General features: G+C 44.6%; 1 protein-coding gene across 8 annotated transcripts in view; it reads right to left on the reverse strand.

The window, feature by feature from the left end:
- Nucleotides 1–17,992, reverse strand: part of SEPTIN8 (septin 8) — a 77,702-nt gene that overhangs the window by 19,254 nt on the left and 40,456 nt on the right. For 7 of the 8 annotated variants that reach the window (XM_073355673.2, XM_073355669.2, XM_073355668.2 and 4 more), the window contains 6 exons: nt 16,692–16,878; nt 7,658–7,819; nt 4,995–5,091; nt 3,577–3,745; nt 3,176–3,308; nt 1,548–1,738 (listed from right to left, as the gene is read on the reverse strand). In XM_073355673.2, the coding sequence (XP_073211774.1) occupies nt 1,548–1,738; nt 3,176–3,308; nt 3,577–3,745; nt 4,995–5,091; nt 7,658–7,819; nt 16,692–16,878 (939 nt within the window). The remainder of the gene's footprint in view (nt 1–1,547; nt 1,739–3,175; nt 3,309–3,576; nt 3,746–4,994; nt 5,092–7,657; nt 7,820–16,691; nt 16,879–17,992) is intronic. The other variant, XM_073355670.2, reaches the window with a different exon arrangement.

Below are 17,992 nucleotides of genomic sequence, written 5' to 3' on the forward strand. Positions count from 1 at the left end.
ATCTTTCTTACGTCAGTTTCAGTTTACACAAGTGTAACTGAGGACAGAATTCGGCCCCTTGTCTTTTGTCTAAAAAGCCCCATGACGTTATTCAATCATTTTCATGCAAAATCATGGCTGACATTTGAAGGTTTGAAATAAATTTAGCCCAAATATCTCAGAGATGCACAAGCACGTGGGCCTTAATTTGCACTACATTTGAATGGACAATCCTTTCATTATAATATAATATTTTATAATCAGTGCTTGTATTCTAGCTGCAGGTCGGACGCGCACAAAGCATGCAGGACAGCACCAGAATTGGTTTTTACCAGGAAAATGTTAATCCAAAGTAAACACATTAAATAATAGAAACAGTCTTCCCTGGGAGGAAACAAACTATCTACTGAAGTGTTATTGCATACTGTACTGTAGTTAGCATCACAGAGATAATATATTCGCTTGTAGCACAATATTTCCTAGGCAATCTCAAACCTGAAAGCCCTGTTGTCAAGAGTAAACTTGAATTATGATTGCTACACCTGTTCTTTATCTTTCCATCATCAAAATTATCAGTTACTGTTACCACCAGCTTGCTCTGGATCTGATGGAACATAAAGAGAATATTTAAGTTCCTCTTGCAGGAGAAAACAGCGTAAGATGTTAGAACAGCGGAGAAGTATAGCAGTTTTTAGGGTGACCCCTTTTCCATTTTGTTCCCTACCCTGCACTCACCGAAGACAGACTTCAATGGGAGCAGGAGCAGACCATTTGTTTCACTTGTTTTCTCTTTCCCCCGTCATGCGCATTGGGCTATATTCTGAAAACCGTTATTCCGACTGATGAGCACCCTTATGCCAGAAGCAGTACCACTGACCTCAGTGGGAATGCTAAGAGGCCAGTCACAGAGGTACCAGAGTCTGGCCCATAGGGTAGAAGAAAAATCTTCCTCCTATCTAAAGGTCAGTGATTCAAAATAGGCAGGAATGAGACCCAAGAGGCCACGATGCATTCATACCGTCCCTTCATTTTTAGCTGCCCTTTTTTCTTTTTTTAACTCTTTACTGTCCAGCAAAGCCAACAGCCCTTCAGCATCCTACAGACACAGTCCCAAACCCTGCAGCTCACAATAATGTTATTGCACTGCCTGAGGCCAGGCCTGAAGGACACTGTACTATTTGTTTTTTCTGGAATCCTCCTCTTCCCTCTCCTGTGAAAGAGAGACAACACATTTCCCTGAGGCTAAACAGGCTAAGCCAGTCCCTTGAACCGGCCATCAAGGAGGTGGGCATAAATGTCACCTGATTCTCATTTTTAACAGGCCTGAAAAGGGACAGGTCCATTTTCTCTCCAGTCACCAAGGCTTCTATAGGGGGCAGATATAACCAGATCCTTTCAGGAGGATTGGAAGAATGCTGGTTTAAGATTTAAAATCCCCTTTAATTTACTAGCTTTACAGCTTCATTTGTGTGGTGTTTTATTGTGTTTGTTTCTGTCTAAAACGACCAAGTTGTTGAAAGAATAAAATGTTTTGAATGGCTGAAAAAGGTTCAAATTAAACAGCTTACTTTTTCTTGTCTTTATCCTTCTTCAGTGGCTGCTGTGAAGTAGCTTGCAAGGACTGAGACTGCAGGGTTTCGACTGCTAATTTCCGCCTGTTGAAGGCATTCATCTCCTCCTCCAGCTCCCTCCTCTTCTCCTCCACCTTCCTCTTCTCTTCCTGATGTATCCTCTTTAAATGCTCAAACTTTTCGTGTAGCTGGTAGAAGACAGACTCCATGAGCATTGCCTCCACGACCGTCTGCTGGGCTACTGCCCCAGGCCCCACTTCTCACCACGGAGCAGCAATCACAGACTCTTACTGCTGTGCAGAGTCCCACTGAGGTCATAGAGCTTCAACACAAGACTCAGGGTCTGACATTGCTGCTCTCTCTGCAAGACAGGGGCCTAAACTACCTGCTTTTTGCATATTACTCGCCTTTGCACGTAAAGGGCAAGCCAACATGACAACCTCAACATTGTCTGTCTCAGTCTCTCTCTCTAGCCACTCATTATAATGTATAACAGCAAGAGGGAAAGGACGTCTTAGGGCCAGGGCACTGGATTAGGACTCAAAAGATAGAAGTTCAGTTCCAGGTCCTACCACAGGCTTCCTCTGTGATTTTAGTCATGACAGTAAGTGCTTGATTTTCACAGCTCCTGCTGGCGTCAACCAGAGCTGTGGGTGCTCAGCTCCTCTGAGAAGCCTTAATTTTCAGAAGCATCGAAGTGGCTTAGGAGCCTATGACCTCACTGATCCTCAATGGGACCTACGCAACTATTCCCATTGTACAGAATGGGGAGGAGGGAGGCACAGAGAATAACATTTCCAGAAGAATCTAAGCCCTCACTGACATTCAATGGGACTTACGCTTCTAAGTCACTTAGGGTATGTCTACACAGCATTTTGGAGTGAGCCCCCCCCGGCCTGGGTCAACAGGCTCCGGCTAGCCGGGCTTGCACTAGTGTTCTAAAATTAGTTGTATATACAGCACTTTGCAGCTTGAGCTTGAGCTCTGAAGTCCACCAATCCAGTAGTTCTCAAAGTTTTCTACTGGTGACCCTTTCACACAACAAGCCTCTGAGTGCGACCTCCCTTATCAAATAAAACTACATTTTTAAATAGTTAACACTATTATAAATACTGGAGGCGAAGCGGTGTTTGTGGATAGAGGCTGAAAGCTCAGGACCCTCACATTATAACCTTGTGACTCCCTGAGCGACCCCCAGTTTGAGAATCTCTGGCCTACTCCCTAGGTTTCAGAACCTGAGCTCCCACTCACTCCCGCTTGCTTCAAAATGCTGTGTGGACATACCCTTAGGTGGTTTTCAAAATGTCATCCTCTGTGCCTCCCTCCCCGATCTGTACAAGGGGAATCATTCCCTACCATGCCGGGCTACTGCAGGAATAAATTCATTAACGTTTGTGAGCTGTCCAGATCCCACGGTGATGGGGCCCACATAAGCATCTAGCTAGATACCATTGCGTATATTTGAGACCCACCCTCGGGTGCTGGTGTAGGCTACTCAGGGAGTTACGTGACTCTGATTGCTGTGCTCAGCTCACAGCTTTCAAGAGCTCACACTTCATCCACATCTGGACCTCAGAGCTGAACGGGTGGTTTGGGCTCGTCTCGCAGATCTCTGATACACCCACCTCTCTTTCCTTCTCTTTCAGTTCTGATTCAGTCTCCTTGACTTTGTTAACAAACATTTGCCTCATTTCTTCCTCTTTCTTCTGCAGTTCACCAAGGAACTCTTTTCTTTTGGTCTCATATGTTTCTTGAAGGCTGGATAAAAAGCAAATGCGACACTACAGTATTATTCAATAGTGACTAGCAAGGCTATGCCCTTCTCAACTGCTTGAAGGCAGAGGGGACGGAGAAGAGAAAAAACATCTTAATCAGCCGAGAGGTTCAAAATCAATGTTAGCAGGTCTCAGTCTAGTGGCCTGATGTTGCAAGCTCTCTGCCTGTGGGGATTCCAGTGGATGGAAGGTTTGCAGGATTACTACTGGAATGCTACTGGAAGTGGATTGGGAAGATGAAGGTCACTCACCTGAATGGCTGGCTGTCAGGATCTGTGTCCTTGAACCCCATCTCCTCCAGCTTGCACCGTCTGTACAGCTCATAGTGGCGGGTGTGAGTCTGTTCCCGAAGATCTTCCATGTTGACCCGAATCAGCATTTCTCGCAGTTTCACAAAGTCACAGTGACTTTCATTCTCGACTGATTAAACAGAAGGGAAGAAATTCAGCAAACATGGGGGAGATTGAGCGGAGGGGAAGATTGCAAGGATACGGGCAGGATATTTTAACCCCAGTGAGATCCTCTCTCAGGGAATGTGTACCTCTGGTGCAATGGGCGAAACTTTCCAACAGGAGAGCATTGCAGAAGCAGGGCCTTTCCGTTTAGGAATAATCTGCGTAGGCTGGAATCTGCTCCTTACCATGGTGCAAGCTAGGGCTAGGACAGCATTTCCGAGAGCTAGGGTCATGAGCACAAAGGAATTAATGGCCGTTCAATGGGAGGACCTATGGGACTTGGTGCCTCGCATACACTGCTGGTCATGGAAATGGGTGTCACAGAAGGATGCTAGGGCATGTGCACAAAGGTGGGTGGGAGTGGTTCTGTCACCAAGACTCTGCCCCACTCAGGGAAAACAGGAAATAAAATCCAGAAAAAATACATTTCCCTTCAACCTGGGTCTATCTGCCGTTCTGAGCTGTACATTTGGCAGCACGGGGCTCAGGTGAACGATCCTGCCCAGACTGCCCATCATGTGTTTTGAGAGGGACTCCATAAGGAGGAGCAGCGCTCGAGGGAGGGCACTTGTACTGCACTAATCATCCCAGCACAACACTGAGTGAACGCCTCTGGAAGCAGCCTGAACAAGCTAGGGAGGGTTACAGTCCCCCACCTAGACATTCAGCACACAGCCACCATTGCTGGAAGGGGCACTGGAAACAAGAGAAGCAGAAAGACCCTCAGGAGCAGCTGGAGTTCCCATCCTGCTCTGAGAAGAGCTCCCACACACTGTATAAAGCCAACCCTCCTTCCAAGGCTTGAGTTTCATTGGTAACAACAGCTCAACATAAACTTCAGTCTACGCTTTCGCCCTAAAATTGGCTGCTCCTAAGGTTTTCCCTGCTGGAACTTCTCTGACCCAGAGCTTAGTTCTCTCCGCTCATGAAAGAGACTCAGAACCTGCTCCAGCCTGGTTGGAGCAAAATGAATGCACCTGCCGGTAATGACCCAACCATAAGCACACTGCACCTTCAGGCAGGGTTAAAGCACCTGATAACTTGATTCAACAAAGGAGCCCTGAATGGTGATACAGAGTCCTCAGGTCTCTTGCCCTGGCGCCCAACACGCTGACGTGGTGGTAGGAGGGAGACATGCAGGAGAGAGCGTGAGCATACACACACACTGAGGGGCTTCACAGCTCTGAAACATGCCCTGCTGTTGACTTTCTTACCTTGCACCACCCCCCATGGGTACTGACGAGCTCTCACCAGCTTGTTTCCAACTTTCACCTCCTCAGTGCTGCCCACAACAGCAAAGGGCAGATGAGCCTGAAACAGAACCAGCCCAGGGATTCAGTGCACACGCTCGAGTCTCTCACAAGCATCAGTCTTACAAAGCTGCCATGAGCCTCTTCTCGCTCAGGCACAAAATCTGCTTCAAAATCATTTCTCTTGAGCGCAGAATCTTTGTTACTCAGAGTGAAAACAATCTCCACTCTGAAACGGCATAGGGCACCCTGCGTGCCCAACACCTGCTTGCCGTGGAGCTCTGCAGTGCGACTTGGAGCCAGAGCATGGCACAGCAGATTCGGGTACCGGCTTTGGCACTGAGTCAGTTAGAGATTTTATTAATGCCCTGGACAGTTACTTCCAAACTACAGCTGTTCCCAACATATAAAGCATCACTGGCTTCCATGGCGAGCAAGTAGAGGCCCCTCCCTGCCAGATTGTTCTTATGGCTGTAGCAACCCCAGTGTGCTAAGCCCTATCCGCACACAGAGGGTGGGACAATGCCTTCTTTGAAGAACATAAAAACAAAGACATTTGTTAGTGGCGATTTGCACAGCAGCTCACATGAAGGCACAGGATGGGACATTGGCAGGACACATCACACATCTTAGTTATTAGAGACATGGTGTCGAGGAGTGTGTGTGTGGGGGTGGAAATCACAACATGTTTAGGGAACATGGCATCAAGACGACATCATCAGCTTCGTAAGCGCAGTAAAGGAGGCCATTGGCTGAGCACAGACAGTGTTTGTTGGACACAGCCCGCAGAGTAGCTCCCATCTTCCCTTCTCCCAGCACAAATGACTGAATGTCTCCTTACAGAGAGAGCTACAGACACTCAGTGCCTCGGTCCCATCCCAAGGCAAATATCAATTAGAGAACATGTGTTACATTCTCACTACTCTCCTCATATCACCGCTTCTTTCCTCTGTCGTGGTACTGATGCTGGAAGCTGGAAAGTCATGCTGCAATAAGTGTTATGGCACTTACCAGCACAGAATGACCACCCAGCCACACACTGCACCCCCTCCTGCCTAAGCACCAGACAACTGATCTTCCCCAAACACCAGCACATGCAGGGTTTTACTGTGATAGATACAAGACTGGTTCGATTACCTGCTGGTCTGCCAGCAAAGCTCTCAGTAGTCAATGGGAGCTTTGCTGGAATAAGGAGCACAGAAAACACTAGGAGCTAGGTATTATTGTAGTACCAGATGCAGGTAGGTATTATGCTCCCAGTTACAGCCAGTATCCAGAGTTCACCACATTGTTAAACGTACTGCAATCTTGGTCCGCTTCCCAGGGATTTCAAAGGGGAGGGGCTAACAGAGGTCCTTAATTATTAGAAGGAAGTACACTCAAAAGCAGAACTCATGGGGAAATGTTCCCTCTTCCTTTCCCCATGAACAACTTTGATGAAAGCAAAAGAATGTTCATTTTCATCAACATTTTTCTGCATTTTTCAGTTTTTTGTCAAAAAAAAAAATAATAAAAATCAGCAACCAAAACCCAAAATATTTCAACCAATGGGGCAAACATTTTTGTTTTATTGCAAATTTGTGCCCAATTTTTTCAGTTTTGGGTTGCCAGAACCCACCCCCCGACCCAATTTCCATTTTTATTTTTTTGGTGAGAGACCAAAACATTTAAATCAAAAATAGAAATTTACTGTGGAAAAAGCCAATTTTAGTTAAAAAAAAATCCAAAACACATCATTTCAGATGAAAAATTTCAACCAACTCTACTCAAAAGCGCAATTCAGATTTCAGATAGCCCAGTTCATGGAAATTAGCAAGACTCACACTCACTTAAACCAGGGCTGAATTTGGCCTTTAAAAAAACCAACACCAGAGCAGAGTACAATCATCCCTATTTTTCTTTTAAGTTGGACTCAATCTATTTAGCTTCCTTGGTTTAGGAGACTCTAAACTAGAGCTGGTTGAAATTTTTAATTCAAAGCTTCCCCTCCCCACCATGAAAAATGGCCTTTTTTAAAAAAAAAAAAAAAGAAAGAAAGATGAACAATTTCGGCACAAAGTTTCTGTTTCAAAATCTACTGAGTCTTCAACAAAACATTTAAACTCAAAAACATTTCAGTTTTTCTCCTCTCCCTTCAACTCTTCTTCATTTTCTCCTTTTTTCATTTTGCTTCTGAAAAAGGGATGGAAAAAACTCCCAAACTTCAAAAAACTGAACACTTTTCTCTTTTCTCATCCCTAAAGTCAGAAAATTTCTAATTTTTTCTAAACATTTAAAAACCAAAAAAATTTGAAAAGCATATTTTGACTTGCTGCAAACCCAGCCTTGAAATATCAGCATGCAATCTATTTTAGAGCAGAACATGGCCTCTCATAAGAGCTGTATGAGATTAAGTAACAGTCACACTTTAATTAAATTCCTGTACAGTGAGGTTTAAAGGCACAAACAAAATAGTCTCTTCCTCTCTTTAGCAGTAGCCTTAGGCCTCTGTCAGATGCACTGCTCATCTTTAAAACAGATCTAGTATCCACACAACCCCCTTGAAGACCCACTTTAAAACGTGTCGTTGTCCAGCAGTTTCCTTTGTTACAATATTCAGAGGAAAGGCAATAAGCAGCATTACTCACATTCATTACGGAGTTGATCTCTGCGACAGCTTCGTCATCGGTGGGGAACTGATAGATCTGCACTCCGTTACTGACCAGCTCGCTCATTATCTTTATCTTAAACTTGTGCAGCTCGCTCTTGGAAATGGTGTCTGCTTTGGCAATGATGGGGATAATATTCACCTATAGTGGGAGTAGGGGAGAAACCAGGGGAACCATTATCGGGCAGATCTGAGAGCAGCAGCCAATCATTGTTCCTAGCTGAGCAGCATATTGATGGGTTTTGAGCCGCTATAGCACTGACCCTCTTAACAATAGCTGTGCCACCTGGACGGCCACCTTAAATTTCTTAATATGCCACACACTTTGCATGTAATAAGATAGGCAGCAGCCCCAGTACAGCTAAGCACTGGATGGTGTAGGATGCCACCATCTAACTATGTTTTCTGCAACAGTAACTCCTGGAGAAGTTAAAGGACAAATGTCCTGTGATTAATGTGGACGACGAGTAGATGAAACCCTCTGTAACAAGCAAAAAATCAGACAAGACATTATCTGGTTTTAGCCTTAGCCCAGTGAGTGCTGGGACAGGACTTTGGTAGTTCCCGTAGGCGTAGCCATGATCAATAAAGCTCATACTTTTGTGCTTCACTCTTGTCTTGTTTAGGCCATTTCATCTCTGAAATGTTACAGACAGTGTGAAATGAGACAGTGTGATTCAATGGGGGAAGAGCAGGGACTTGCTGTCAGAATCTTTGCAGCAATTTATTTTAACACTTGCTAAAACTCTCCTTGAGTGCCACACTGTGTGTGTCTCCAGCAGATAAAGTGAGTGACTGGGAAATGACACTCAGCTGTGAAGTGCCAGCGTTCTTACGCTTGGCGTTACTTAACAGTGTTTTCACATCAGCAGCTCACACCCAAAACAAACACCGTACAGTTACCTCCCGCCGGGTTCTGCAAAGCCATTTCCCACAGCTGCGCTAAACTCCACAGGGAGAGAAAGTCATTCACATTCACTGTATAGCCCAGTCTAGCAAAACCTAGGGCCGTTTTTACATTTCTCAGGCAGGAAGCCATTTCACTATCATCTAACACTGTGCAGAAGTCTGCAGGTTTGGGGTTAGGGTGGAAAGTCCTCTCATGTTCTCCCTCTGGAGGGTTGGTGAAGGAGAGAGCACTAAGGGGGAGGAAGGGGAGAATTGGGGGAAGTGAGAAAACAGGCTTTGCTTTCTCTCTGGGGGACCTGGCACAAGGAAAGGCAGCCAGTTGTGAATGATTTGTGATGTCTGGGGCTTTTATAGGCCACCCTTGGAGGTGCTATGTGTCTGATGCTAGACCGCACGGAGTCTGAAGGCAGCTGGAGATGCGGGGGTAGGGAAAATCAGTTTACAGACCTGTCTGTGTCCTCTGGGATACAGGAGGTGGCAGCTGTTGGTGGTGAATGGCAAGTGCTTCCTGGAAGTGGGACCCGTTTCAGCAAGTGCTTCTAAATAATTTCTCTCTGCCCAGAAATGCCAAATTCCATGTTACAAACCACCACTGAAAAATTCTTCACTGGTTCCATACTCCAAACAGGGAAACACCAGACTCCAGACAAATTAAGGGAAAGTCTGATCTGTCACCTAATGTTTTTCTACTTCCCACATTTTTGACCTACAGAGGTTGGAATTCAAAACTGCCGCTTAGTCTGTCTATCGACGGCCATTAAAATAAACGAGGCTGCTCTCCCAGCTCTGAATCTCTTTGTAGCTTGCTAGGTGGCTTTCCACAGCTTTCATGTCATCCCCCTGCTTAACTTGCTGGTAGAAAAGGAGACCACTTATTGGATCAAAAAAGTGACCCTATTCGCTAGCTGCCCCATAATGATATTTTCCCATATTAGGCTTTTGTAGTGATGTTTCTACTCATGAAAGTAAACAACAAACAGCGCTAGCTGGACTCTGGCAAATTCTCCTGCCCAGCTCCTACCACATACCTCAGTCCTGTCCTCTGAGATCTTTGCTACTCAGTCCCAAGCTTCACGTGACTAGAACCAGAGGTTAGGAAGGATAGTCCAGTGGTTAGGCTGATAACCTGGGACTTGGGAGAATCAGGTTCAATTCTCTGCTCTACTACAGACTTCCTGCGTGACCACGGGCAAGTCACTTAGGGCTTGTCTACACCAAGGCCAGGTCTTCACTAAATACTTAGGCTGATCCAGCTACGTCACCCAGGGATATGACGTAGTTAAGCCAAACTAAACCCCAGTATAGACAGCGCTAGGTCGGTAGAAGAATTCTTTTGAGGAGATGGATTAACTACAGCAACAGGAGAACCTCTCCCATCGCTGTAGTGAGCGTCCGCACTACGCAGCGCAGTTGCAGCACTTCTAGCGAAGACATAGCCGCAGGAAAGTTAATCCGAGTTAACTGCCAAGGTGGTTTAGTTAAACCACATTAAACCCTTGTGGGGGACACTCTGATTCAGAATTAGAGTGTCTTTAGTTCAACTGAGCTTAATTCATTTCCAAAGGTTTAACTAATCCACTTTAAATTCATACCATTAGTTAATAAAGATTAACTTTCCGGAATGTCCTTGCATAGACAAGCCCTTATTCTTTTTGTGCCTCAGAGCCCCATCTATAGAATGGGATAACACTTCCCCACTTTGCAGCAGTGTTGAAAGGATAAACATATCATTCAGACACTATGGCAACAGGGGCCTATGACAGACAGACAGCCTGGAAAGCAGTCTGTCCGTCTTGTTCCCGTTGCCAGTGGCCAAATGTCCTTCTTGTGAAAAAAAACAACAACACAACGGGCTATCTTGTTAACCATCTGAGCAGAGAGAGAAAGGACTGAGTAGACCCAGGACTCCCAGTGGTGGTCTCTCCAGGTCTGGTATGAGGCCCATTTACCTGTGTGGAAGAAAGAATGACCTTGGGAGGAAAGCCCAGGGCAGACTGTATGAGGTTTTGCACCCTCCAGCATTTCTGTCAGTTTGTGCTGACAATTAAGCAGGGCTTGTGCTTTCAGAAACATTTTCTAGTCATTCCATTTTTGGACAGTTTAATCAGCCTGTTTCCCAACATACCCTCTTCTCAACAACCCAAATCCTCCAGGGAAAGGATCAGAACCTGGGACTCTCTCTGACAATACATCCCATAGCAGCTAAGGAAGGGTTAAAACATTGAAACCCAAACCAGGGATCAATTTGGCTCAGCTCTCTTTATTAGTATTAAATAGTCTAATCTGACCACATAGTCAGAGACTAGGGTGACCAGATGTCCCGATTTTATAGGGACAGTCCCAATTTTGGGGCCTTTTTCTTATATATGCACCTATTACCCCCCACCCCCGTCCCGATTTTTCACACTTGCTGTCGGGACACCCTATCAGAGACAACAGGTCCTCCTCTTCTAACAGCATTAGCTAGGCTCAGCCTTTTACCTATAACAATGCAGGAGGCAAAGGGCCCCACACAGTTTGGTATGCCCTTCCAGTGGGGATGAGGAAGCAGAGATTGTGTTAACAGCTGTTTCCCCTGGTATTTTCCGGGGCCCTTGCACTGCTCAGATAAAGTGAAAGCCAAGGCTCCTAGGATTTGGGTTCTAATCCCCGCTGATCAGATTCTGTTTGCCTTGAAAAGGCAAATCAAGGAGAATCCTCTGCTCCACAATTTAAGATCCAAGAGGCTTTTAAATAGATGACACGTCCAACAATCAGCAGCCAATACAAATATGAATGCCAGCAATTAGCTAACAGCAAAAAGATAATGGTATTTCAGTTAAATTAGTCTTGGATTATTCCAATTTTTCCTGACACCTGGCAAAAATATGTACAGCTGTTTTTTAAAAAAAAGGGCATCAGGAAGGTATCAGAAAGCATCCTGTTACAATGATTATGTCACCCCCTTCAAACTGGGTTTCACTTTCCAAGAACTTGTCTACTAATGATCTATATGGGAGGCCTGGATGAAAAGCAGGAGGTAACCCCCGCACACACTCTCCCCCTCCCCTGTCCTCTTTGTCTATTACTCTCTTCCCCTACTCTTTTCCCTCTTGACTTTGATTTCCTTCATTTTATTGTTTTTTTGTTTTGATGCGTGTCATAAGAATCCCTGTGCCGGAAATACTGCTGTTAATGCACAGAGGAATCCATGACCATGTAAAATATCTTGGTCTTTTCTGATGGATAGTTCTTTTTGGTACTTGCTTTATACGGTGGCTTCTAGAATTTGTTTGGTCTGTTGTACAAAAAAAAAAAAAAAGATTGAAAAAGTCTAATAAATCAAAAAGAACAACGAAACTCCATTTGTTTTAAGTGCTGTTGAACTTGATCCACCCACCAATGTACATCATTCCTCTTACAGTGGCCTTCATGTATCTATTTGCAATATGAAGGACACAGCCCCAATCAACTGATATTCAGTTTAGCTAGGAGTCAGAGCCAAAGTCTCATCTGACTCCTGACTAAGTTTATAAAGCCAGCACAAGCCCATCTCAACAAAGCGAACACGGCTGAAACAGAAAGAGGTTTATCCTTCCACTACCTGAGTAGACCCTAAAACCACAACGCTAATAATGCTTTGGACTTACACAGGGTTTTCATTCAAGGATTCCACAGTGAGTTACAAACAATAATTGAGCCTCATAGAGCCCATATGGGGTAGGTAAGTGTTATTCCCATTTTAAAGACAGAGAAACTGAGGCACAGGAGTTTACCATCTGGTTTTTAGCTCCCAGTAAAATCGATGGGTGCTCAGTACCTTGGTAAAATCAGGTTACAAGTGTCTGAAGTCATTGGCAGAGCTGGGAATAGGATCTGTGTTCTCACGCTGCTGCTCTAACCTCCGCATAGTCTGTAAGAAGGAGTGATTATATGTAAGGGCAGCTCTTACTGATTCGTTCTGATCAAACCCCTACTTGCCAGGCCTCAGAAGTAAAGCTTTCTGAGATCTAATGGTAACCCCCTTCATGCCCCTATCTGATGTGATCCAGGTATTCACTGTGTGTTCAGAATTCCTAAAAAGGATGTAGCCTTCACTCAGATGTCATTGGCTCATTCTACAGTGTTAAAGCTTTGGAATAAAAGGGCTATAAAGCACTCCATTTAAAAACATTGCACTAGAGGGCCAGCCCTGGGTCAAATAGGATCCCAGAGCGAAGCAGTAATTGTCGCCTCTGTCCTCACCCCCAACAAAAATAGGGAGATGAATATTCCCCAGCTCCAATGGCATCTCACGTTACTCTGTACCCAGGAGGTCATCCGACTGATCTCGCCCACTTTGCCCTTCCACAGCACTGGGTTGCTCCAGTGTAATAAAACCAAGGCCTAGGCCATAAAATATAGTGCTGAATAAGCAGTAGTAAACTACCAGGACACCGAACAAGGCTGGCTAGTGAGGGTTGCTTCAAACACATTCTGCAGAGAGCAAAACTCCTGCACCTTTGAATTTAGTTTTCATTAAAGTGCCATTGCACCCTGAAAAGGGACTGTGGAAAACTGCACCTTCTTACTCCTCCATTCTGTAAATCAATAAAAATATGTTTTCCTAAATTAGTAGAAGTGAATACATTTTTACTTCTTTTCACACTCCTGTTAGCACCCTAGAGTCAACACAGCTGGATTCTATTTTAGCTTGTGCACCAACAATCAAACCATTCCCTAAGTTCCAGTTACACCTGAAGGCAATGGAGTTGTCCAGGTGTCACTGAAAGCAGAGTCTAGGAATGCACAGAAACAACTAAGGGCATAAATTGAACCTCTCTGATTGGTGATGACGTGCAAGTAGTAAAGAGTCCATCTGGGATCTCCGAACTCAGGTAGGGCAAGCAGTTAGTTTTATCTTGTAAATGGAGCATGCTGATTGGGAAATCACGGAGAGATGATAAACATGGAGCCCCAGGATGCCAGTTTTACAGAGTCACTTTCTAGGGCAGAACAGCACTTTAAATGAATAACTCAGCATGTTTATCTGTGCCACAGAGAGATGATTTTTTTTTTAAAGTTCTTTTCTTATTTCCCTACTCGCACCAAGGGAAAAGCTAGACACATTTCAATTCAAATATGCCTCTTCTTGTTTAATAGACATCCAGTCATTTATTATTTACCTAAAATCCAGCTTTGAAGATGTTTCTGGCTGCCTGGAAGTAATTAGATACAGCAGACCACAGCTGGCCATGAGCTCAGCTGCAGAACAAATGTGGTATTACGGCACGATGGAAGACTTCATGCAAAAAAGCCTTAGCCCTAGAGGAATCTTGAAAATTCAGTACTTAGAGCAAGACACATTATTAAAATTAACATAGGCAATCAATCAAAACTGTATACCCAAGACCTGACCTCAGGCTGCTGATATGGTACTGCAGAGGTATAACAATCAGATCCCTACCCAAAAAACCGAAGCCCCTTGCTAAACAAGTCTTAGAACTCAAGCCAAAGTAGGATCCACACCATATGAGAGAGAGGAGGATGGTCTGGTGGGTAAGGGGCAGGACTGGGACTCAGTAGACCTGGGCTTTGATTCCTAGCTCTGCCATAGACTTCTGACCTTGAACTTGATCCTCAGAAGATCTCACTGACATTAACACCTGTTGTGATTAAACCCTTAGGCTTTGTCTACACTGGAACTTCGTCGGCAAAACTTTTGTTGTTCAGGGATATTAAAAAAAACCACACACCCCGAACGACAAAAGTTTTACTGATAAAAAGCACCGGTGTGAACAGCGCTTTGTCAGCAGGAGCGCTCTCCTGCCGACAAAGCTGCTGCTATTTGTTGGGGGTGGAATTTTTTTGTTGGCAGGAGAGCTCTCTCTTGCCGACAAACAGCAGCTACACTGCGGGCCTTTTTGCAGCACGGCAGGAGCAGCACAGCCGTGTCACTCAAAGCTGCATAGTGTAGGCATAGCCTTAGTCTTCCTGATTCCTCAGCTGCAAAATGGAGATGACAACATTTACCAGCCTACCAGGAGAGTGTTGAGAGACTAAATTAATGAAAGCTTGTAAAGCACTTTGGGATCCTTGGATGGAAGGTGGTAGTGAAATGCAAAATATCTGTACAGGCTTGGATTCAACAGAAGAAAGATCACCAGTCTCCCCTTTCCCAGTCATCATAAGCCTAGGTAATCATTCCATGCAATACAATCAATGTCGGAAGGCTTCAGGAGGGGATGCAATGGAACCATGTCAGTGTGGTTTAGCCAAGTGGCTTAGCCACCTTGAAAAAAATACTTCTCATATACGCCCAATTACAAATGATTAATTTTGGTATGATCCTAGCGGAAGCAGGGGAATGGTCTCACTATAATTTTTCCTAGCTTCTATACTACCCCGCTGGAATCCGATAGAATCCCCGGCCCAACTCCCTTTACCCAGGTGCCTGCCGGACCTCCTCTTTCTCTCTCCCATGCAGCAGAGTCCTTCTAACCCCAAGAACGCTGGGCCCAGGATCCGCGGGGGGCTTAACCCCCAGTTTTATCATGGGTCATTCAGGACAGAGCCTAGGGTAGCTCCACTCTGGGGTACTCTCTCCTCACTGTCCACTTCTCTGCCCAGTGATCACTACTATTGAGTTTTAACCACATACGATTTATTAAACAGCAATTATAAACAAATAAAGATCTGCCCACGTGGCCAGCTGGCTGACGTAGAGGGCTGGCCTCTCCCTATTGGCTCTGGGGACCTGTCAGTCCCAGGATTCTGACTCCTCTTTGGGCCTTCCCCTTTATCCTGGTATTGGGAGAGGGCCAACCAAAAAAGCACTAAGTTTCAGGAAGGGGCCAACAGCCCCTTTACATAAGGGCCAATTTAAAAAGGCAGCAGGAGATGTTAAGGGAAGGGAATGCACAAGGAAAGGAATGTAAAAGCTTAGTGGGACCGCCACCATCACAAAGGCACCAGGGAAATCACACATGGGCATTCTTGCAAACATACTCTAGAGAACACATAATGCTGTCATCACACCAAGAGCCAGAGTTTATTAGGGGAAAGTTTTCAGATGCCCAGTGATGTTAATGTAACAGCAACTCAGGGGTGCTGGAACAATTTGTACAGTGGGCGTGCTGAGAGCCATTGAACTGAACTGTAAACCCTGTATATGATGGAAACCAATCACATGACCACTTGCCACCTAAGGGAGTGACTGCCTGAGGACCTATGTAACGAAATAGAGATGTAACCATTAGCTGGACTATAAATAGACCTACTTTTTAGGATTCGTATGACCTTGCTAAGTTATTGCCCTTAGAATACTTTGAGAAGGCAGTATGATACAGGAGTTAGACCATTGAGACACGTAGGTTCTATTCCTGCCTCTGACTTTGATCTGTTGTTTGATCTAGGGCAAGTCACTTATCCTCTTTGACTTACTTTTCCAATGTGAAAATAGGGACAACAATTCAAAAGTGCAGCCGTGATAAGTCAAGTCCATACGTAAAAACATTTTTCCTCAACAATTGCTCCATCTGTATATCCAAGGGCAAAATCTGTTACCTTTAGCAAGAAGTCTCAATTTTTACTGCTTTCTGCCCCAGTTATCACTACTGACAGGACAATACAGGTAGCACTGTAGTGGGACAGCGAGCTGGAGCCTATCCTGGCTTGCATGTCAGCAAACCTCCTCTCTCCCCACTCCCCCAAAAACCAACAATAGTTAACTCTTCAACTGGAGACTCTCTCGTTTTCACAAGAGATAATGAGCCAGAAACAGCCCAGCTTGATTTTCAGACCACAAGCAAAGTTATTACAGCGATGGGTGCAGCAGAAAAACTTGAAAGAGACTATTTTCAAACTAATGTCTAGTTTTTCTTGCAAAAAGAGCAAATTTTATATGGAAGCCATTGAGAAGAAATGAACACAGAACCCCATGAAAGCATCTATATGGAGTCACTGATCAGGCAGATCCATGCTTTAACCAACCTAGCTCTCAGAGCTGTTATGAGAATTCATCAGTTGATGTCTGTGAAGTGGTTTGAGACCCATGTATGGAAGATGCTATGCATTAATATTGCTTTACATCTAACTGAAAGCATACATTACTTTTGAAGAGTGGATGCATGCCTTAAACGCCTTACCTTGCTATCCAGCTTCTTCATCGTTACCAGATCTAAGGATTTGAGCGAGTGCCCAGTTGGAGTGATGAAGTAAAGGCAGACGTGGATTCTTGTGTCATGATAATTAAAGAGAGAACGACGGATTTTCAGCTCTTCTTGCAAGTAGTTTTCAAACTGCGTGTCAATGTAATCAACTACTGGCCTGTAACTAAAAACAGATGCCATTAGCAACCAGAATGCTGCAGTTTAAATGAAGTTGACAGTTTAAAGTTATCATGCATTCTCTCAGCCCCATTATTTTAAAACCATCTACAAAGAGGCATAAACAATTTTAGCCCTCCACTGGCAACGTGTAGAATGTTATGTTCACAGGCGCAACTTCTAATCAAAAGGCGTATTGTATTTTCAGAGGCTGTATTGCAGCACAAAAGGGATTAATGGTGGTGGAACTATGGAAAGCAGACAACTTCCATACATCAAGCTTTGACCAGATTTCAGGTGTAAAGTATCTCGATATAGTAGCATAGCAATACAAAGAGGAGAATCCAGGAATCCTGAAGAGCCTTTACCACTGGATAGCCATGGCAGATTATAACTACTCTGAAAGGAGGCCAATTGAAATTATTACAAGACGTCTTACAGGGACTTAGACTCATAGACTTTAAGGCCAGAAAGAACCGTCATGATCACCTTGTCTGACCTCCTGCAAAGGTCATTTGATCCAAACAAGGTGCATGGGCAGTTAAATGGGAGTGGGTGAGAAGAACCAATATCACAAACTGATCATTGTTATAATGGGCAATTCCAACTATTCCACAGTTGGTTTGGTTTTTTAACTAGATTTGTAAGAGTTTACAGGTTAGCTAACCAAGCCATCTGAAAGGGAAGAGACTATTATTCCCTGCTAAAGACAATGGGACGAAACCTAAGATGTGCTGAGCATCTGCAATTCTCATTGACTTCAAAAGGAGCTGCAGATGGTCAGCACCCCTCAGGATTTGGCTCAGTAAGTTTTTGAGTGAGTTAACTAGATCTTTGATTTAAGACGCAGTTCTGTATGTTCCCCACTAATCCAGCCTCTTTCTGACTCATGATGTGAGTGAGCTCCCCTGGGTAATACGTTTTGGATTGATGGAGTGATAACACAACAAACCCCCCCACCGTCACTAATAAAAGGACAGATTTTGCACACAACAGGATTCCTCATAGAGTAGGAGACTACTCAGCCTGAGTAAGGGTGGCAGAATCTGGCCCAATGCTACAAAAGAAGAAGAGGTTTACGGCTTCTTCAACAAGTCTGGAGGTAAGAATTGCTCCTCAGC

The sequence above is a fragment of the Lepidochelys kempii genome, chromosome 8 (genome assembly GCF_965140285.1).
Source record: "Lepidochelys kempii isolate rLepKem1 chromosome 8, rLepKem1.hap1, whole genome shotgun sequence".
In the NCBI taxonomy this organism is placed as follows: Eukaryota; Metazoa; Chordata; order Testudines; family Cheloniidae; genus Lepidochelys; species Lepidochelys kempii.